At 39.6% G+C, this 23,343-nt stretch overlaps 1 protein-coding gene across 2 annotated transcripts in view; it reads left to right on the forward strand.

Annotated features, from left to right (window-relative positions):
* LOC121887182 (poly [ADP-ribose] polymerase tankyrase-2-like) overlaps window positions 1-23,343 on the forward strand; it is a 34,595-nt gene that overhangs the window by 5,252 nt on the left and 6,000 nt on the right. The window contains exons 7-29 of one of the 2 annotated variants that reach the window (XM_042397811.1): window positions 8-83; window positions 1,374-1,468; window positions 2,140-2,206; window positions 2,729-2,806; window positions 4,519-4,627; window positions 6,202-6,323; window positions 6,601-6,692; window positions 7,340-7,418; window positions 7,655-7,841; window positions 8,995-9,077; window positions 9,271-9,416; window positions 9,549-9,714; window positions 9,826-10,045; window positions 11,146-11,255; window positions 14,687-14,875; window positions 15,432-15,822; window positions 15,961-16,037; window positions 17,599-17,719; window positions 19,365-19,462; window positions 19,625-19,699; window positions 21,069-21,174; window positions 21,338-21,524; window positions 22,738-22,894. In XM_042397811.1, the coding sequence (XP_042253745.1) occupies window positions 8-83; window positions 1,374-1,468; window positions 2,140-2,206; window positions 2,729-2,806; window positions 4,519-4,627; window positions 6,202-6,323; window positions 6,601-6,692; window positions 7,340-7,418; window positions 7,655-7,841; window positions 8,995-9,077; window positions 9,271-9,416; window positions 9,549-9,714; window positions 9,826-10,045; window positions 11,146-11,255; window positions 14,687-14,875; window positions 15,432-15,822; window positions 15,961-16,037; window positions 17,599-17,719; window positions 19,365-19,462; window positions 19,625-19,699; window positions 21,069-21,174; window positions 21,338-21,524; window positions 22,738-22,894 (3,031 nt within the window). The remainder of the gene's footprint in view (window positions 1-7; window positions 84-1,373; window positions 1,469-2,139; window positions 2,207-2,728; window positions 2,807-4,518; window positions 4,628-6,201; window positions 6,324-6,600; window positions 6,693-7,339; window positions 7,419-7,654; window positions 7,842-8,994; window positions 9,078-9,270; window positions 9,417-9,548; window positions 9,715-9,825; window positions 10,046-11,145; window positions 11,256-14,686; window positions 14,876-15,431; window positions 15,823-15,960; window positions 16,038-17,598; window positions 17,720-19,364; window positions 19,463-19,624; window positions 19,700-21,068; window positions 21,175-21,337; window positions 21,525-22,737; window positions 22,895-23,343) is intronic. The other variant, XM_042397812.1, reaches the window with a different exon arrangement.

Consider the following 23,343-nt stretch of genomic DNA (forward strand, 5'->3'; position numbering starts at 1 on the left):
CCGACAGGAGCGGCAACGAGGAGAAGCTGAAGGCTCTGCTGACGCCGCTCAACGTCAACTGTCACGCCAGCGATGGACGGAAAGTAAGACGCAGTTTGTTTTGTGTTTTTGTCTTGATGATGACATTTGATTCACAGAAACATATTTCTCTACATTCATTGGCCAAACAAAGACGGTAAATTGTGTTTTTTGAGTCTTGTTTGTGTCTTTTGGTGTGATAATACACTTAAAATCAATTTTACTGCATTGTCACACATCAGTGAATCACAACCAGGTATATTTATAAAGACTGTAGCTCAACTAATCTAATAAAATAGAATTTACCATTTGATTTAAAAAGTATATCCACATATTGAGTCAGTTATAACATTTGATAACAATATTAGAATAAAGAGAGACGTTGAAACAGTTTAAAGAACAAACAGCTGAGATGGTTAAAAGTAAATTATTATTGGTGGAAATTGTTAAAAGTAATGAATACAAGAGGTTGAAATAGGTAGAAGTGATTGATATAGTTTAAATAATGTAAAGTAACTGATAAATGTTTGAAAAGTAATGAATAAATGATTCAAATAGCTAAAAGTAAGAGATAAATGGTCGGAGCAGAGGAGTTTAAATGGTTAAACTGGAGAAATAGATTAAAGTAAGTGATCATTGGTTGAAATTGTTAAACATCAAGGTTAAATGGGTGATATAGTTAAATAAACATAAAGGATAAATAGTTGGAGGAGTTGAAATTATTCAGCTGAAATAGAAAGTTATGGATAAATGACTGAAATAGCTAAAATCAATGGATAAACTGTTAGAAATAGTTATTATTATTATTACATAATAGCTAAATGTAATGAAGAAATGGTCAAAATCATCACAAGTCATGGAGAAATTGTTGTAAATGCTACAAGTGATTGATCCAACAGTTTAAAGTAGCTGATAAATGTTGAAATATTTTTGCTAAAAACAGATAAAAGTTTAAAATTATACATATTAATGGATAAGTAGGTGATAGTTAAGTTAATAAATGGTTGATAAACATGCAGCTTCTGCTCTAAGTGGTACAAATGCAAACTGACCTAAAGACCGACGGTTTAATTGTATGAAAAAACATCCTGGCATCCACTATTAAATCATTAATAATAATAATATATATAAAGTTAAATAATATCTAGTTGCTGCATCTGACTAACAGGTTTGAACCAGCAAGATGTTAGAAATGTTTTACTTCCTCTCTGGTAGCGGTGGAGTCGCCGCGCTCGGTTGCGTTCTGGCACATTTGTGTCATTTCGTGCAGAGAATCAGTTTGCAGCAGTTCGTTGTATCTGGATTCGTTATCGAGTGCGACTGGACCGTAATCATCAGTTGTCTCGTTGTTTCAGTCGACACCGTTACACCTGGCGGCGGGATACAACCGCGTCAAGACGGTCCAGCTGTTGCTGCAGCACGGCGCTGATGTGCACGCCAAGGACAAGGGGTGAGACGCTGCTATTATATATGCTGTTGTTATATATATATACGTTTATTGACCTTTAATATGTCTGATTACACTAGTTTTTGATTGCAGCACCAGAACGTGGCTGGATTAACCTCATATAGGTAAACGTTGGTTGTTGGGCTCCTATTAAATGCTGAAATGATTAGATGATTAATTATTTAATTGATTTTTTTAAGCAAAACTGTCAAACTTTAATTAGTAGCAGCTTCTCACATGTGAATATTTGCTGGTTTTCCAGTTTTCCATGATACTGAACTCAACATCTTTGTGTTTTTGACTGTTGATCAGACAAAACAAGTCGTTTAACTATGTTCACTCAGGCAACATTTTATACACTGATCAAACAATAGATTATTAAAGAAAATAATGTACCTGTCCCTCAGTTTTCTGTGTGCAGTTTGATTAAAAACACAACTTTACAACAAATGAGAGCTCAGACTGGACTTCAGAGCTGCTCATTTAGAACTCACTTGTGATTCCTGAACATATGTCGACCCAGATGATCTGGAGTAAACTTGGGCTTTTTTGGGCCTGGTTGGTAATCCAGACTTGCACCAGAATCTGCACAGACTGCCAGTATATTAGCAGTAGCAGTATTAGAAGTAGAAGTACTGCAGTAACAGTACTGTGTGACGTACTCTGTGTTTCAGGGATCTGGTTCCTCTTCATAACGCCTGCTCATACGGTCACTATGAAGTCACGGAGCTGCTGGTGAAGGTAATTATACCTTCAGTTTTCTTCATATAAAGAGCCGAAGTCAAACTGAAACTTCTGGATTCTGCTTCAGAAGACGGAAAGACTGATGAAAGAAACACTGAATGAGAGATTGTGTTGCGTTACTGAAGCCAGACAGGAAGTGATTCTGTTTCTCCACTGTAACATCTACTGAAGTCATGTTTTTTCCTGTTAAAGGTTTGTTATTTTGGGCTTCAGCAGCTAAACTGACTTCACTTGTTTATTTGTACAGGAACTAAATTTTGCGGTGTGTGTGTGTGAGATTTAGATGAATCAGTTTCTGTGTATTTGTGCATAAACACCTCTGCAAGTATGGAGTTTGTTTTGATTAGTGAAACATGGCAAAATTAACAGGAGAGGAAGTTATCTCATGTTGTAAATTTGATTAATACGTCACAGTTACTCAGAATGGCCAACAGGTGGAGCTACACTGACTTTATGTCACTGATTACTGAGTCTCCTGCTTTAAACTGACATTTCCTGTCTGTTTCTGTCTCTGTTCAGCATGGAGCTTGTGTTAACGCCATGGACCTGTGGCAGTTCACTCCTCTTCATGAGGCTGCTTCCAAGAATCGTACTGAGGTACAAAACAATTATAATTCCCGAAGTACATTTACTCAACTACTGTACTTCAGTCCAGTTTTGAGGTACTTGTACTTTACTTGAGTATTTCATGTGATGCTACTTTCTACATTTCAGAGGGAAATATTGTACTTTCTACTCCACTACATTTATTTGACAGCTTTAGTTACTTTTCAGATGAAGATTTGACACAATGGATAATATAACAAGCTTTTAAAATACAACACATTGTTAAAGATGAAACCAGTGGTTTCCAACCTTTTTGTCTTTTGACGTCTTACAAAAAGCAGTGTGTAGTCGGGGTCACATTTCACATGTCTATGAGTTGTTAACAGCTCCACCAAATAGTGATTTTTCCCTCTAAACTTCTCACATGCTTTCATTTCAATAAATGTTCAAATGATCCAATATTTCAGCAAAAATCAAAGATTAGAGAAAAAGTCCAAAAACTGAAAACAGATTTGTGTATCAGAACTTTGTTTTTTCTTCTTTCCTCTCCCATTAATCATCTCACCACCCCTCAGATTTATCTGCTGACCCTTTGGAGGGGCCCCACCCCTAGGTTGGGAACCACTGGACTAAACTAGCTAACTGTATATAAAGTAGTGTAAACTAGCTCCACCTCCAGCAGCTACAACAGTAACATGCTGCTCTAACACTGATGCTTCACTATTAATAATCTAATGATGTCATATATAATAATATATCAGTCAGAGGGACCAAACCACTACTTTTACTGCAATACTTTAACTACATCAAGCTCATAATACTTATGTACTTTTACTGCAATACTTTAACTACATCAAGCTCATAATACTTATGTACTTTTACTGCAATACTTTAACTACGTTAAGCTCATAATACTTATATACTTTTACTGTAGGAGGACTGTTCATGCAGTACTTTTACTTGTAAAGGAGTATTTCTACATTGCTGTATTGGTAGTTTTACTGCAGTAAAGGATCTGAGTACTTCTTCCTCTACTGTATAATTCCCACTTTGCGTCGGCTAATTAAACAGCAGCAGGAGTGTTGAAGCTGTTTTCAGTCTCATTTTAAAATCAGCAGGAGTCTTGACGTCTGAACGGGATCTGGAGGGAGTTTTTTAATTGCCTCCAGTAAGTCTCGCAGTCGTGATGCAAACTTTTTCATGTGCAGTTAACAACACACATTCAACTTTCTCTTCTTCTTTCTTTTTTTTTCTCTGCACTTTCACAAAGTAGAGTCACACATCTTCAGGATAAACACAGATTTTTCATTCACAAATTGACTCATGAAGCGTCTCAGAGCTTCAATAATTCAGACTAGCAGCTCCAGGCTACATTAGCCGCTACTAGCATAACACACCCCAAACTCTGAGTGAACTATTGCCGGTCATGTTGCATTGTGGGTAACGTAGGCATCAGGTGGAATAAAAAAGACAATATCTCTAATTCTGCTCCATCAGTTTTCACCCTTGTTAAACAATACTCTGTCCTGGTTACAGTATGTGTGGTTTAAAAGTGGAAAAGGCAAAATCACATGAATATCAGCTTATTTTCTGTATTAAATCAAAACTACATTCAGAAATACTATGAAATTATAGTGTTACTGCAGATATAACTATAAAAAACAAACTAGCTGCTGTACACACTGCTGTGTGTGACTGTTCCTGTGTGTTTATGTGTTTGTTTGTTTGTTTGTGTGTTTGTGTGTTTGTGTGTTTGTTTGCAGGTGTGTTCCCTCCTGCTGAGCTACGGCGCCGACCCAAACTTCCTCAACTGCCACAACAAAAGCTCCATCGACCTCGCTCCCACCTCGCAGCTGAAAGAACGACTCGCCTGTACGTCCTGATTTTATTTCATTTAGTGTTGTTTTTTTGTGTGTCACTCTCCTTTTATCTCTGAGAGAAATATGTTGATCTTTAGCTGCTTCATGTTCCACTTTCTTCACCAGCGAGTCTCCAAACTCTGTGTTTCTGATGTTTACTCTGAAAGGTCGTATCTGCTGCTCCGCTGGTCTGATTTAGCTGAAACGAGGAGAGATAATGCGTCTAGTTACTGAAAAGACTGAGTGGTGTCTGAATTATTGATGAGGCTCAACATGTTTCACTCTCCTGAGAACAAAGACAGGAGGAAAGCTCATAAATTTTAGGTAGACTGATTCAAGTTGGAGGCAGAAATAAAAACCCTAAAAATGATCCGATCCATGACTCAAATCCGTGATACGATCCGAACCGTGAGTTTTGTGATCCGTTGCACCCCTAGTGTTAACATGTCAGCTTTGTAGACTATATTTTGTATGTTGTGCACATAGATCAGAGTGTGTAAGTCATGTATTTGATACATGCATTAATACTTTATGATGTGAACCTACACTTTTAGATCTGTGAATGTTTTTATGGGCACGAAACTTGCGTGATTTTGATGACACAGGTGTGAGCGAGACAGACATGTTTCACCCTGCAGAAAATTCTCATCCTCATACCGTTGAGATTTGATTTGTTTCACTATGACAGAGGAAGTTACTATAACTTTATTGTAAATGCTCCAGTCTGCACCAAACTTTACATGTTTGATAAGACTCTCGGTCTGAACACGTCTACATGACAATATTCCATCAGTGATGTAAACTGGCTGAATAGCGCCCCCTACGAAATTTCAGTGAAGCAGTTCCAGCAGCAGGAAAAACAGTGGACAAAGGAAGTGATGTTTATCTCCTTCTGGCTCTGTCTGAAAACAGCCGGGTCTGAAGACATCTACATGCCCGTCACAGAAGACCTTCGACTGCACCGCGGCCCGACGTGCACGGAGGTGCGAGGGCCCGTTCATCGCTGCTTTAATTTATTTGGCTCTTATCAAAACCAGATATTTAAAAAGTGCCTTTCATAAAATAATAATAATAAATATACATAAAATAATAATAATAATAATATATTAAAATTATATAAAATAAATTTTAAAAATAAAAAAGATATACAGTAGGGTCCAAAAGTCTGAGACCACTTTCCCAGAATAGGAAACATATTTCTGCACATATGTAAATAATCTCTACAATAAATGAAGTCACAATATATTATGTAGTGTAAAAATAAAATAAAAATAGTGTTTATATATGTATAAAATAAACAAACAAAACAAATAATACAAATAAAAATAAAGACATAAATGAATAATAAAAACATGAAGGAAGGTCATTGAGAGTGATACTGACATGGACAGCAGCAGAGCTGAACTCTCATATTATTATTATTATTATTATTATTATTATTATTATTGGTGGTTTTTACCTGTGATTGGACAGATCAGTCTGCAACAACATCATCTCTAATGTCTACCTGCCTGTCAGAGCTGCACATGGACATGTTATTGACTCTGGTGTTGTATTCATGAGTCTTTGACCTTTGACCCCTGTCAGATGAGTTCAGAGGTCACAGTCTGCTCCAGGCGGCCAGAGAGGCCGACGTGGTTCGAGTGAAGAAACATCTGAGTCTGGAGACGATCAGCTTCAAACACCCACAGACCCAGGAGACCGCACTGGTGAGACGCTACATCCAGCTGCAGCCATCTGTGGGCTGATGGGAAATTGAGTTTTTATTAAAGGACACTAAAAACAGAAATATTAGATAAGTTTTATTTTAGCCGCATGACATGCTGCTGAGGAAGGAGAGTTATTTGAGTAGTTGTGATTTTTTTAATGAGGTATTTCTGGCCAGCTGTGAAAAAATGTGTGTGCGTGTGTGTGTGTGTGTGTGTGTGTGTGTGTGTGTGTGTGTGTGTGTGTGTGTGTGTGTGTGTGTGTGTGTGTCTTGTGCAGCATTGTGCGTCGGCCTCTCCGTACCCGAAGAGGAAGCAGGTGTGTGAACTCCTGCTGAGGAAGGGCGCCAACGTCAACGAGAAGACTAAAGAGTGAGAAGATTTCATTTTGTTTTAATTTACAGACGAACAAAGTAGAAAAGTATCTAAAACTGAAGACAGTCACTGTGTGTTATATGAGCCTGTAATGTCAGTCGTGATTAAAGCCAATGTGACGTCTTCAAATGTCTCATTTTGTCAAGATATTCAGTTTAAAATGTTGCAAAAATGTCATACAGACCGATCTGTTCATTTTGATATATTTACATTTGTATATTTTTATTGAAATGTGTTGATATTTGTACATATAAGAAGCTGAAAGTCCACAGAGCAGCACTGTTGTTCTGTCCAGTAAAAACATGAAGCTTCACTTTAACAAATATTAGATTTAATATATGAAACCAACATTTGTCTGATATTAAATATCAAAACACAGAAACATCAGAACCAGCAATAAATGACCAGAGATCAGACAGTTGGTATAAACTGAACACATATTGGGAATCTAAATGGTTAAAACTTTAACAAAGTGACATAAAAAGAGTTCTACGATTTAAAAAATATATCAGCTTTTAGCTGAAGATCTCCACCGTTACTGCTGGTCGGTGTGAAATGCATTTAGACTGTTGGATGAGCTGCAGACTGTGAGACGGTACTCAGGCTGATGACGTTTTACAAGTGTGATGTCACTGCTCCCTCAGCCTGCAGACCGCCCTCCACCTGGCGTCGGAGAAGGCCCACAGCGACGTCATCGAGGTGTTGGTCAAACACGAGGCAAAGGTCAGCGACCTTCAACACGTGACATCAAACATCCTGAAAGCTTGTTATATTATCCATCGTGTCAAATCTTCATGTGAAAAGTAACTAAAGCTGTTAAATAAATGTAGTGGAGTAGAAAGTATAAAGTAGCATCACATGGAAATACTCAAGGAAAGTACAAGTACCTCAACATTATACTTAAGTTCAGTACTTGAATAAATGTAAACAGACTCATCTCGCCTCCTGTTATCCTCCAGGTGAACGCGGTCGATCACCTCGGTCAGACGCCGCTGCATCGAGCCGCTCGCTGCGGACACCTGCAGACCTGCAGACAGCTGCTGAGCGCCGGCTGCGACCCGCTGCTCACGTCGCTGCAGGGACTCTCGGCCTCACAGATGGGAAACGACGGCATGCAGGAGATGCTGCGAGGCGCGGCGGTGATCGGTACGTCGGTCGAAACTTTAAACCCCTTCAGAATCTTTATTATTAGTGAGCTTCCTCTGTTCGATAAGGAAGCGTTTACATTATACGGCCAAAAGTAAATGGACACGCCTGTTTTTCCAGGTTTTTGTCCTGTTAGTTTGAATGAAAAAGCTGCAACTATTATGATAATCAAATAATCATTTTAGTCACTTTTTAAGCAGAAAGGCCCGATGTGATGATTTAATGCTTTTCTTTGTGAACTGAATAAAGCTGCAACTAACGATTATTTTCATTATCAATTCATCTGCAGATTATTTTCTCAATAAGTCGGTTAATCCTCGAGTCCATGAAATGTTAAAAAGTAGTGAAAAATTCCTCAGTTTGCTTGTTTTGTCCGACCAACAGTCTAAAATGTTCATATATTCAATTAACTGTCACGTAAGACAAAGAAAAACAGCAAATCTTCACATTAGAGAAGCAGGAAGCATCACGTTTTTGCTTAAAAAACAATTAATTGATTATAAAAATAGTTGCTAATTAATTTTCAGACGATTGACTAATCGATTAATCGTTTAATTGTTGCAGCTATAAAACTGAATCTGTTCAAAATAAGATATTTGAAGATGTAACTATTGACTGTGGAAAATTATAACCAGCATTTTATACTATTTTCTGACATTTTATAGATAAAATAATTAATCCATTAATCAATTATGGGGAAAAAAAAATGGTTCAGCTATCACATACAGCTGCAACGTTCAGCTGTCCACATACTTAATATTTATTATTTTTATTATATATTTATTTTATAATTTTCTACTGGTTCTAATAAAAGCTGACAAGTCAAAGAGGAAACAGAAATGATTAAGTTTACTCGCTGCTGAAACATTTCAAACAGTTAAAATACTGAAACATGAAGTCGAAGCAGCTGAAATGTGGTTCCAGTAAACAGTGACTAATAATTCAGTCTGACAAACACAAACAACAATAATAACAACTTCCTGTTTATTTGGTTGCTACAGTAAAACATCTGTAACGCTGCAAAGTAAAGAATAAAGTACATAGATCTTATTTTAATCCAGCTGTGGTCACATTTATTTCACGTTGTGTCACCAACCAAAGACGTCTCTCAGATCTTCTACAGAGTTTCATCGTTTGTCTGTTTGTCTCTCAGCAGAAGCAGTTCTGATCGGGAACTCTGAAGTCGACCGACAGCTGCTGGAAGCCTCCAAATCAGGAGATCTGGAAACTGTCAAGGTAGTTTATGTTTTCACACCATGTTGGAGCTCCACAACAGATATGAATGAAACCGAATGTTGTGACAGAGAACAGATGATTTCATCACTGATCATCTGGCAGCAGTGGTGGAAAGTAACTAAATACATTTACTCAAGAACTGAACTGAAGGATCTGAGTTCTTCTTCCAACACTGTTTTTGTTCCCTCTTTAGAAACTTTGCACGGTGCAGAACGTGAACTGCAGGGACGTGGAGGGTCGACAGTCAACGCCGCTGCACTTCGCCGCCGGCTACAACCGGCTGGCTGTGGTCCAGTTCCTGCTGCAGCACGGAGCCGACGTACATGCCAAGGATAAAGGGTGAGACGGGAGACGAATCATTCTGCTTTATATTATTTATTTTATCTCTTATTTCTCTGTATTAATTAACAGTTTAGATAATGAAACTGAGCTGAAACAGCAGATTTAACATCTGTCCCGTCTCTCTGTCAGAGGTCTGGTTCCTCTCCATAACGCCTGTTCGTACGGTCACTATGAGGTCGCAGAGCTGTTGGTGCTTCACGGCGCCGTGGTCAACGTGGCCGACCTCTGGAAGTTCACTCCGCTGCACGAAGCTGCCGCCAAGGGCAAATATGACATCTGTAAACTCCTGCTGCAGGTACACACACACACACACACACACACACACACACACAGTCAGCTGATCAGAAACAGCTGAGGCTCAAACACAAAGCTCTCAGTAATGTTTCGTCATGTTTCACGTCTCCAGCACGGCGCCGACCCGACCCGGAAGAACCGGGACGGTAACACTCCTCTGGATCTGGTGAAGGACGCCGACACGGACATCCAGGACCTGCTGCGGGGCGACGCCGCCCTGCTGGACGCCGCCAAGAAGGGCTGCCTGGCTCGAGTGAAGAAACTCTGCACGCAGGACAACGTCAACTGTAGAGACACACAAGGGAGACACTCGACGCCGCTGCACCTCGCCGGTACCGACGTCTTTACTCTGATCCACAACGTGTCTTTCTGGGCTCCAAAACAACAACAGATATTTAAAATCACACTGATCAATAAAATAAGAAAAAACAAAACAAGCCGAATGTAAAGATCAGAAAATAAGTGAAACAATTAAAAAAAGAAAATAACAACAATCAAAACGGTTCAAAAAGCACAATAACTAAAACTATTCATCAGCTTCTCTTCATCACTTTAAACCTGCATTAACTGATGTTTTAAAACAAACTAGTTGCTTATTTCCACATCCAGCAGTTACCGAGCAACATTATCATTCATTTGGAGTCGTGTTTATGTCCACCTGGTGAATGTAAGTCCAATAATCACTCTCTTTTAGCTCTGTTTTTGGTCTCCACCAACTCCTGAGGGAAATATCTGGCTCTTTAGCTGCTAAATGCTCCACTATGTTCACCAGCTAGTCTACAGCTAACTGTGTCTGTCTGCTGTTTGGTGTTGAGCAGGTAGTGTTCAGTGACTTTTCACAGCTTTTTATCTCTGAAAACGACGCTATGAGACGCTGAGAGTGAACCAGAACAGTAAAGTTGCAGCTGGACAGATAAACAATGAGCTGAAACTCACTATAAAGCTCCGTAAAGCCGAGAGGAGCTGCAGAGTCTCTGATAATTCTCTGTAGGTTCATCACTACGAACCAAACATATTACACACTGACAGATCAGACATAAGTATCACAAAAATATAGATTTTAGGATTTAAGAAACAAATTTAAGGGACCAAAAATGTTTGTTATATTATTCATGAAAATCAAAACTATCAGCTGATATATTTTAATCTCAAATATCGGTTTTGACCTGTTTTTCTCTCCTCGTGTTTCCTGCAACTCTCTACTGTCACAAATTCCTTCATAATAAACTTTGCAATATTTATTCTCCTTAAGATAATTAAAATAAAATAACAGATATTCAGTTACTCTACATTATCTCTAATTCACCTCACATTTAATTTTGGTTCAGTCTGGAATTAAATAACAAAATATTATCTTTCAAAATGTTAACTTTCAGTGTGTGTGTGTGTGTGTGTGTGTGTGTGTGTGTGTGTGTGTGTGTGTGTGTGTCAGCGGGCTACAACAACCTGGAGGTGGCAGAGTATCTGCTGCAGCACGGAGCTGAAGTCAACTCTCAGGATAAAGGAGGACTGATCCCTCTGCACAACGCTGCCTCCTACGGGGTGAGGAGGGGATAACACACACTCACACACACACACACTCACACACACACACACGCGCACACACACACACTCACACACACACACACGCGCACACACACACACACACATACACACACACACACACACACACACACACACACACACATACACACACACACATACACACACACACACACACACACTGTAATGTCCAATTTAAAGAAAACAAACTTTATTGACCAGTGAAAACTGTGACATGTAGAAAGGAACTGAGTATTTCCATCTGATGTCACTTTATACTCTCACTCCACTACATATCAGTTGTGTTAAATATGGATCTGAGTACTTCTTCCACCATAAATCTCCAGAAAAAGCTTAAAAGAAGACTTTGAGTTTGGATTATTTTGTTAATCCTGAATAGATTCAGCGAGCGACTGGAAAAGAAAATGCTTCCAAACCTCAACAAAGGCTCCACTGAACCAAACTGTGGACAAATGTTGACTCACTGAGGACTTGACATAGTATTTTGTGGCCATATTGTCCAGTAAGAACAGTCCAGTGTCTGATTTTGTTTGAGCTGCTTTAACTTAACTGACTTTGTCTTGATTGATTCATCTTTTACACACACACACACACACACACACACACACACACGCATACACACACACACACACACTCATGTCCTCTGATTGATGAGCTGCTGATTGAAGAGACAGAAAGTGGACACACACACAGTAATAAGCAGAGAAATGGCTCTTGTCCATTCAGATCAGTTGATTGAGACTAAAGAGATCATCTCCACCTCCACTCTCCTCTCTCAGCTCATCCTCTCATCGCTCTACCGTCCGATCTCTTATTTCTCTCATTTTCTGACTGTATTTTTGCGGCGGTGCAGCGACGAGCACGAACAGCTCTCAGATCTGATCCTGAAGTTCTCTTTGCTCGTCTGGTAACGTCGGTGCACAGAAATTATGTTCATATACGACTAAACTGCAACAGCAAATACGTTCAGATAGAAACGTTTTCTCTCAACATAATGAGAAAATGTTGTTTATTAACGTATTTGTGAGTGAAACGTTCAGACACAACGTTCCTCGTTGTTTCTTTTCCCAACAAAATATCTGCTGATGCAGCAGAATGTTTGCTGGTAGCTGCAGCAACATTAAAGGTTTTATAGTTCAGACTCCGGCAGCACTTTGTTCAGGTTGATCTGAGAAAAGACGTCTGTTTATCAGTCAGAACAAACTGAATACTTGCAGCAAATGTGCAGCAATGATGAAATAAAGCTTAAAATGTAAGTAAATTATTTGAAGTAATCTGCTGAAGGTGGAAAGTTTCTCGGAGCTCGTTGAAAATTTGTGACATCACAACTAGTTTGGAGCCAATCGTGGTCCAGTATTCAACTTACACAAGTGTGATGTGGAAACTTGAAGCCTCCAGTTGCACAAACACTGAGACTGAACTTTACAGTGAAGGAGGAAACATGTGATGTCCTGCAGGAAAACTTTAGAAATTAAAAAAATATTTATTCAGAGATTCTGGATTTTTAATGAGGGAGAAGGTGCAGATGTCGTTCTAATGATTTTAACTGGCTGTCGTATAAACTGTCAAGTAGCTGTCAGAGTACAAGTGTAATGAGAGACGACGCTAGACAGAAGTTATTATAGTTTTAATATATCAAGTAAGAAACGTCAGGAAGAGACAAGTGCATAAGAAAAACCATAAGCTAAGAAAGAAGTGCAGAAAGGTTAAAGAAGAGCAGACTGTGTGAGTCCGGATGCTGATTTCAGACCAGGCAGTGATGTTTTCACCAGACGATGTTCATTTGCAGACCATGTCAGAAAATGCAGAGTATTTTTTTTATATTTCTTAAAACATGTCTGGTGTTTGAAAAAATAACGTTAAACATGGTTGAAGCAGGAATGTCAGTAAAGTCGTCTGTATATATTAAACTTTACAGGTGATCTGTTGAAGTTTCTCCTTCAGTTCAGGAAATTCCTGCAGCATTTGAAGGCAGCAGGATGTTGATAAATCTGCAGTCGCTGCTACAGAATAAAACACACAGATCAGATCAGACCGGTCAGTTATAACGTCTTCTAGCTGTTCATGTGGGAGACGTCGGGTTCAGCAGTCCTGTGCATCATAACCTGCTCTCCAACTTTCCTTTTTTTAATAAAAGTGGCGTTTTATGTTTTATTCTTAAAAAAGCATCAAAGCGCCGCTCTGCAGGAGTACAGCATCATACTCTTAGTCTAGTTTATTTAAAATTTTATAGACTGCAGCAGCCTAAAGGATTTTAGATAAGAGTCAAAAATCTGATGAATGAAAACTTCTCAAATTTTCTTTTATTGACGTTTAAATGAAAGATGAAACTTTACATTAAATATGTTTACATGAACATTAGATCCTGGTTTTCATCTGTTTACATGATCATAACAGTAAAGTTTCTGATCAGATGTCAACATCTCAGACTCTCTTCTGTACAGATTGATTGATTGATTGATTACGGTTTCTGGTTTCTGGACTCTGAACGCTGATGGAAACCACGATGTGATCGATCAGCTGTGTGGAGGCGATAAAGGAGATTCTAACTCTCCTTTTTCACTCAAGACACAACAGTTTATGTCACTTTTTATGTGAACAAAGTGCAGCACTATAATACACAACAGTCAGAAATAGAAGATAAAGAGAAAAATACCACAAAGAAAAGTGATTTAACCATATAAATAAAAAAATTACAGTCAAAATGTGAAATAAAAAAGAAAGAGCTGTTCAGTTGTATGTGTAAAAGTTCTCAGAATAAAAACAGTATAAACTGTACATGTAGTGTTCAAATGTCAATTACAAATAATGGTGTTCATGTAACAATGTGATGGTTTCACAGTTGTGCAGATGATGACAGTCTTACATTAATATAACATGAAGTGTATATAATAATAATAATACGCTGTCGGCTTTTCACTCCACCTCTGAGTGAAGCCGTTCAGGACGATTATAAATATATTTTATTTCCAAACGTAACGTAACAACATAAGAACATCGAGCTTTAACGTCTCCATTATGCATCAGTGAAATCAGAGTTTCCCTCAGTTTGAGCGTGTTGATCATTATTTACTACGGGACGGTAACCTGACATGAAGACACACCTGCAACACATGACGTCAGGTGTTTACACGCCTCAGTGTCCTGGTTTCTCTCACAGGTTTCCAGGATTTACACGCTTGATTTAAGTGTCTTTTTAGTAGATTATTAACTTAAAAAATGCAGATTTTTACCCCCAAAACATTCAGAGAAGAAGAAGACGATTTTTAAGCCCTGAATTTTGTCTGCAGGCTTCCTTTTCAGGCTGCATGCAGCACCAACAACCTCCAGAAGTAAGGGAGCTCTTGGTGAAGATGAACATATTAAACAAACTCGTTCTTTCTCTCTCTCGTGTCGTGTTTTGTGTTCAGCACGTGGACGTGGCGGCGCTGCTCATCAAGTACGACGCCTGCGTCAACGCCACCGATAAGTGGGCGTTCACTCCGCTCCACGAGGCCGCTCAGAAGGGCCGCACCCAGCTGTGCGCCCTCCTATTGGCTCACGGCGCCGACCCCGCCCTCCAAAACCAGGAAGGACACTCGCCGCTGGATCTGGTCACGGTCCGTCTCACGCCACCTGAAAATGAAACACAGACTCCATTTTTCTTTCTTCTTCACCTCCTCTTACTCCTCTTTTTTATCTTGTTATTTCTCTTCTCTCTCTGGCCTCCTCCTCCTCCTCCTCCTTATGTCCTCCTCTTCTTCTCCTTGTCTTCCTCCTCTTTTCCTCCCCACCTCCTCCCCTCTAACTCATTTCCTCTTCCTCTCCTCCTCCTCCTCATGTCCTTTTCATTATCTTCTTCTCTTTATTTCCTCCTCCTCCACCCTTTCTTCCCTCTTCCTCCTCTACTTCCTCCATCTTCTTTCTGCTCCTCTTTTCCTTGTCTTCCTCCTCTCCACCTCTTTCTTTGTCCTCCTCCTCCTCCTTGTGTCCTCTTCATCTCCTTCTCCTTATTTCCTCCTCCTCCTCCACTTCGTCTTCCTTCTCTCTTTCTTCCTTTCTTCTCCTTGTCTCCCTCCTCTCTTCCTTCTTGTGTCCTTTAAATTGTCTCCTCCTCCTCCTCTTTTCCTCTTCCTCCTTTTTTCCCTCCTCTTCCTCCTCCTCTTCCTCCTGCAGGCTGATGATGTTCGGGCTTTGCTAACAGCAGCCATGCCTCCCTCTGCGCTCCCCAGCTGTTATAAACCTCAGGTCATCAGCGTGCCGGCGTCGGCGTCTGGTTCTCAGCCCGTCGCCGTGGTCCCACCCCTCCTCTCCTCCTCCTCCTCCTCCTCCTCTTCCTCTTCTTCCTGCCCTGCCCCTCCTCTCCTCCCCTCTTCCTCCACTTCCTCCTCCTCCTCCTCCTCCTCCTCTGGGCTTGTTGCCACCACAGCAGCAGCTACGACCATCAGCGACACCACCGCTGCTAATGCTTCAAACTCCTCGTCTTCATCTTCCTCAGAGTTTCCTGAGATGTCGGCGCTGCTGTTGGCTGCTGAGAGGTCGCTGGGCGCTGAGAGGAAAGAGGAAGGTGAGTTCTGAGGATGGAACGGAAAAACTAAACAACAAGATGAACAAGGAAAATATTCACAACACGTCATCAGATTATAACGTACGTGTGTGTGTGTGTGTGTGTGTGTGTGTGTGTGTGTGTGTGTGTGTGTTCCAGGAGTTGAGCTCCGTATCTGTCAGTTCTTTAAGAACGTGGGACTGGAGCATCTTCTGGACATCTTCGACAGAGAGCAGGTGAGATCTTCAACACGCACCTGCTGCTCAGGTCCAGAGGTTTTGATATGAAGCTCAACAAGCGAGTGAAGCTGTAAACAGAACATGTTCCTGCACATGCTCAGTAGCGTCTGCCTCACACAGAACTACTCTCCAGAGACTGAAAACGTGATGCTGTTATTAGTCTTTGGAGCCGTTTTTCTTCATGATGAAGGAACATGTGACCCAGTGCAGCGCTGTGACTCACTGACGTGTTTTTAATAGTTTCTGGAACAACAACGGAGGAATAAGATATATCAGGCTTTAGATACACACACAATACTTGTTAGTAGATCAGTTCATTGTTGGTTTGGATCCAAACAAATCATAAATCAGTTCTTGGCAGTTTCACAGATGGCTGCAGACTTTCTGTAAATGACTAAACTCATAACATTTTAGCTTTACATGTCTCAGTATCTATACATAAATGGCAACATATCAAAGTTTAAGGTCTCTATTTATCAAATGTGCAACAATTACAAGCAATTATTGGTGACCAGGGTAGGACCGTGTACGCCCTACAGCCACCGTGGCATTTGTGCCCCTGCTACTGTGAAAATCTCAAGGTTGCTTTACATCAGTTGTCTTTTAGAACTGCAGCGGTCCGTGCAGCTTGGATTGTTTGCACGCTTCCATCCAAAACAAATGAACACATTGATTAAAACCAGTAAAAATGCTGAATGAAGCAGTTTCTCGTTTAAAATCAGTGTTTCTTCGACGGTGTTCGGCAGGCGCAGGACGTCTGGACGGGCTGTTAGCCGAGCTGCTGCTAACGTTTGCTCAGCTCGTTTCTCTGATAACTTAATCTGGTTAAAAGATATATTTAAAACGACCGAGATCTGAAAGGTTTATTGTAAAAATGTGGCTTAAAACTGGATAAAACATCAATTTTTGACAGAGTTTTGACAACCACAACACCGACGCATGGTAGAGGGGGTATGACGCCATCAACAAGCGACTAAATGAAACGGATGCCTTTAAAAAGCCTTAAAAGTAGAGATTTCTCTGGGTTTGAAAATTGTTGGAAACATTTGGGATAATGTAAGATGATGATGAGTCACACACACAGAGTATTACATTTTAATACTCTGTTGGTCCCAATAAGACCAACTGCTGTTCACTTTCATTCCTTTATTTTACCTCCAAAAAAACAAAGTTCTGATACACAAATCTGTTTTCAGTTTTCTGATTGTGGAAATACTCAAATAAAGTACCTTAAATTGTACTTGAGTGAAATAGTTACTTTCCACCACTGGTTGTCATTCCCAGTCTCTCTCTCCCATTGTTTCCTGTCATCTTACAACTGTTGCTATCCATCAGAGGCATAAAATGCCCCCAAAAATATATTTAGAAAAATAATAATGGAAGCTAAAACAAAATACTGTGGAATATAATATACTTGTCATTGGAATAAATGTCAGTAAAGCCTGCAAGTCTCATCAGAGAGTGTTTGAGGTTGATATGAAATAAAGACGTTATTCAGAGACAGCAGGACTTCATCCTGTGTGTGTGTGTGTGTGTGTGTGTGTGTGTGTGTGTGCAGATCACTCTGGACGTGCTGGTGGAGATGGGTCACCGCGAGCTGAAGGATATCGGCATCAACGCCTACGGACACCGACACAAGATCATCAAAGGAGTGGAGAGGCTCATCAGCGGGCCGCAGAGTGAGAACACACACACACACACACACACACACTTCAACACACACACACACACACACACACACACACACACACACACTCACACACACACACACACACACACTTCAACACACACACACACACACACACACACACACACACACACACTTCAACACACACACACACACACACACACACACACACACACACACACTTCAACACACACACACACACACACTTCAACACACACACACACACACACACACACTTCAACACACACACACACACACACTTCAACACACACACACACACACACACACACACTTCAACACACACACGCACACACACTTCAACACACACACACACACACACACACACACACTTCAACACACACACGCACACACACACACACACTTCAACACACACACACACACTTCAACACACACACACACACACACACACACACACTTCAACACACACACACACACACACACACACACACTTCAACACATACACGCACACACACTTCAACACACACACACACACACACGCACACACACACACACACACTTCAACACACACACACACACACACACACACACTTCAACACACACACACACACACACACTTCAACACACACACACACACTTCAACACACACACACACACACACGCACACACACTTCAACACACACACTTCAACACACACACACACACTTTAACACACACACACACACTTCAACACACACACTTCAACACACACACACACACACACACACTTCAACACACACACACACACACACACTGCATAGTAATCATGTGTTCCTTTAGCCGTGTCTATTTTGCATCAAGACAGAGAGGAGAGAGATTTGTGAGGCAGCGTGTTGTATAAAGTGCTCAGAAAAACGAACATTTTAACATCTACAGTCGTACTCCTTCATCTGCTGATGAAGGTCATGTGATATGATCAAAAAGATACAGAACAGCTACTAAATGGACCCTGTGATGAGACTGTTTTGTTTGAATTCATCTTATTTAAACCCATGATTCCTGTGACCTCCATGTTGTGTATTTACTCGTCTGAGTGGTTTTATTTATTTTTAGTTTTAATATTTTTATTTGTCTGTTTGCACAGTAATAAAATATAAAAATGTTAATGTTTTTGTGTACACAAACACATTCACATATATTAAAAATACTTTTTAATCATTTTTATTCACTTATCTGTTATTTTTTCTGTTCTTATTGTGCGGGAGGTAACACAATGGGCAAAACTTAAAAATTGGGATTATATGTAAGTGATTATAAAAAAATTATTTAAAAACTTTTGCTTGCACACACGCAGCTACACATGAATTTAAAATAAACAAACACTTCTGCAGGACAGGTAGGTAAACAAAAACATCTGAAAACCAACATTAAACACAAATACTGAGGATGGAAATACTACTAATTAGTAAAGAAAAACAAAAAAATCTATTTATACAATATAAGTAACTGTCAGACAAATTCAACAACTTCCTGCAATATATAAATAAATATATATATACTGTATATAATATATAATAAATGATAACTTGTTATGCAAAATAAAAGTCCTCATTTCTGCAGGATGTTTGCAGTTTCTCATGTGAAGTTTTACCATCAAATTACATGTTTGTGTGTTTCAGGTCTGAACCCGTATCTGACGTTAAATACAGCCAACAGCGGCACGATGCTGATCGACCTCGCAGCTGACGACAAAGAGTTCCAGTCAGTAGAAGAAGAGGTACAGGCTCATAGTTTTACTTCTAGTACTACGTCTACCGCTAACAATAATAACGATAATCATAATAACGTATCTAAAAGAAAGAAGTTTAGTTCTCTGGTTGTTGTTAAATGGTTGGTAGAGTGTTAGACACACGATGATGTCCTCACTTGTGTTGATCAGATGCAGAGTACGATCCGAGAGCACCGAGACGGCGGCCATGCTGGAGGAGTCTTCAACAGATACAACCTGGTCAAGGTAACGTGCTGTTTGTTTTCAGACTCAAAATTTCATGTTAAAGACCCAACAAAGATAAAAATTGGTAAGTACGATTAGCACACTTGTTTGCTTACATGTGTATAGTGTTAATGTTATATATAGTGTTAGTTATAATATTTAGTGATAGTGATGTGTGTAGAAGCAGGTGTAGTGAAACATTTCAATAACAAAACCAGAACTGATATTCTGTAACTACGTGCTCGATTATACAACATTTCTTGGTATTTTGTAGAAGTGACTCAGTTTGAATAAATCTTCAGCTAGTTTTTGTCTAATTCAGTAATCAATAACATAAAGAGAGTTTTTAAATCTTAACTTTTATTGGGCTAGTTTACAGTCATGGAGACAACTGTAGTACTGTACGGTGGCCAGAAGAGGACAAAGGGTGACATCAAGAATTGTGTTCTCATATTTTCTCATATTCAAACAACACAAAGCCGTTTAACAAATACCACCATCTTGGATTTTGTGGAGTGAATGACGTAGCTTGCATGATGCGTTGTTGGTTAGCCTGACGTAGTAGCCGCCGTCTGCTAACGTTTTAAGTCTTTTCTCCGTAATACATCCATGGTTTTAACAGGTGAGAAGCACTGATGTGACACTAAAATGTCTTTCTTTCAGGCTGTTTCTGTTCATTTAAACTTGTTTCTTCATTCCTCTCACACTGTTGGAAGGCTAACATTCACTGTGATGATCCCAAACTATCCCATAATGCATCACACAACCCAATTCAATCGCTCTTGAAAATGCTTTACTTTGAGGGCTTTTAGCTAAAAGCTAATGTTAGCATGCTAACATGCGCGTATTGACAACGCTAACATATTGAAGTTTAGCAGGTATAATGTTTATCATTTTTACCATCTTAGTTTAGCGTGTTAGCATGCTAATATTTGCTCATTTACACTAAACTCAAAGGAAACCTGATGCCTTTTAAATGAAAGTATTGGACAAATTCATATTTTGACCTGATGATGAGGATCACTAAAGTAAATACAGTTCATCCTAAGGGGAATATGAATGTTGGTACAAAATTTCACAGCAATCCATCCACTCGTTGTCAAGATATTTCACTCAAAACCACAAATGTCGACCTCATGATGACAGTAGAGAAAAAGTCAGTCGATCGCCAAAGTCGTTAGGATACATCCTCTGGGAACCATGAATGTCAGTACAAAATTAACATGGAAATCCATCCAATAGTAGTTCAGATACTTCAGTCTGGATCAAAGTAGTGGACTGATGGTGTGAGCCTTGCTAATAAAAAATAACCCACCAGACTGGAAGATAACCATTCAGTAATTAACTGCTGTGTTCCTGCTGTCTAATGTTCTGGTCACTTGTGTTTCAGATCCAGAAGGTTTGCAACAAGAAGCTTTGGGAGCGGTACACCCACCGCAGGAAGGAAGTATCCGAGGAAAACCACAACCACTCCAACGAACGGATGCTCTTCCACGGTCAGAATATCACCAGTTCAAAACAACAAAGATGTGTAATGTATAATCACAATAAAATAAATATAAAATGTATCCATTTCTCAGCAGAAACTTGAATCAGCTTGAAACTTTGATCATTATCAGTAGTATTTGTATTGATCGTAGTGCATCCGTTCCCTCGCAGGCTCCCCGTTCGTCAACGCCATCATCCATAAAGGTTTTGACGAGCGTCACGCCTACATCGGCGGGATGTTCGGCGCTGGGATCTACTTCGCCGAGAACTCCTCAAAGAGCAACCAGTACGTTTACGGGATCGGAGGAGGGACGGGCTGCCCGCTGCACAAAGACCGCTCCTGCTACGTCTGCCACAGGTACGCCACCACGACGCCATCACAACGCCATCACAACGCCACCATGACGCCACCCCAACACAAAAACACTGTGTTCACCAACAGTATCACCATGACGCAGTGTTTTTAAGAGTGAAACCCTGTTTATGTGCACAAGAACAACATCCAATCACACTATTCTACTGATCAATAGCTGGTGGCGGTAATATACCAAGAAACAAAAGCAAGAAGACATTAATGTTACATTTATTTAATGTTAATTTATTTGGTTTATTTACATGGTTTTGTTTTTATTTGTTAAAACCAATAACAGTATTATTGATGACTGTATAAAATGTCCTTATTTGCTACTGTAAATGAAAAACAATGAACAATTTGCCCAATTTTTTTGTCAATTGATGCGGAAAACTAAACTCCAAAATCAAAAAGTACAAAAAAATCTGGAAAACATTGTAAGGCAAATTTGATTTAATTGGTTTTATCAAATTGGTATAATTTGATTATGGATCTGTGATATACAATATGTGTATGTCTGGTTTATCAATAAAGTTTTTTTATTGATATCAAAAAATAACGATGTAACATTTTCCAAAAATCAGCTTTGCAAATGTTTTATGAAGAAGGAAACACACTCAGAGACACACACACTCAATGTAAACATAACTTATAAAAAACACCACAGAGAACTTTGAACTGTTTTCAAGTTATAATTTAAGTGTCTCAGCTTTTAAAATGTCTTTTTCTAGATTTACTTTCTGTCCAAACAAATCAGTAAGCTTCATATGACAAAGAAAGAAAAATGCTGTTGAAACTGTTTTATCTACGTCTCTTGATGTCTACGTCGGGTCATAAATAAAACCTGAATATACAAAGATACATTTGTCGAAGGTTAAAGGTCTGATGATATCTTTCCTTTCTTTTCTTGTATATTCAAGAAGAATAAAAAGATCAAAAGCCAACAATGAACTAATGTACCAATAAGTACTGTGTGTGTATCAAAGCCTGATTTATCTTATTCATAGATCAAGTCTAGTTTATAAAAGTACATTTGTGAGGCGTTTTTAAAGATTTACATCTTCAGTAGGAACCAGAAGGCTCAGGGCTGTGTGCAACAAAGAGGACAGTGAATAATAAGAGTAATGTCAACTCATCTAACTGTAGTTATTGTGTTGGGATCTTAAATCTTCAGTTACTCCTCGCACTAATGACTTATTGTTCGTTTTGTTCCTCGCAGGCACCTGTTGTTCTGCAGGGTGACTCTGGGTAAATCCTTCCTGCAGTTCAGTGCCATGAAGATGGCCCACTCGCCGCCGGGTCACCACTCAGTCACCGGCAGACCGAGCGTTAACGGCCTGGCGTTGGCCGAATACGTCATCTACAGAGGAGAGCAGGTCAGCAACGCCTCTACTATGTTTTTATTGAAATGTACACATACACTGCCTGGCCAAAAAAAACGTTGCCACCTAAAAGAAAAAGGTCACACACTAATATTTCATTGGACCGCCTTTAGCTTTGATTACGGCACTCATTCACTGTGGCATTGATTCAATAAGCTTCTGCAATGTCACAAGATTTATTTCCGTCCAGTGTTGCATTAATTTTTCACCAAGATCTTGTATTGATGATGGGAGAGTCGGACCACTGCGCAAAGCCTTCTCCAGCACATCTTAAAGATTCTCAATGGGGGTTAAGGTCTGGACTCTGTGGTGGCCAATCCATGTGTGAAAATGATGTCTCATGGTCCTTGAACCACTCTTTCACAATTTGAGCCTGATGAATCCTGGTGTTGTCATCTTGGAATATGCGCGTGCCATCAGGGAAGAAAAAATCCATTGATGGA

Source organism: Thunnus maccoyii, chromosome 20, assembly GCF_910596095.1.
Source record: "Thunnus maccoyii chromosome 20, fThuMac1.1, whole genome shotgun sequence".
Classification (NCBI taxonomy): Eukaryota; Metazoa; Chordata; class Actinopteri; order Scombriformes; family Scombridae; genus Thunnus; species Thunnus maccoyii.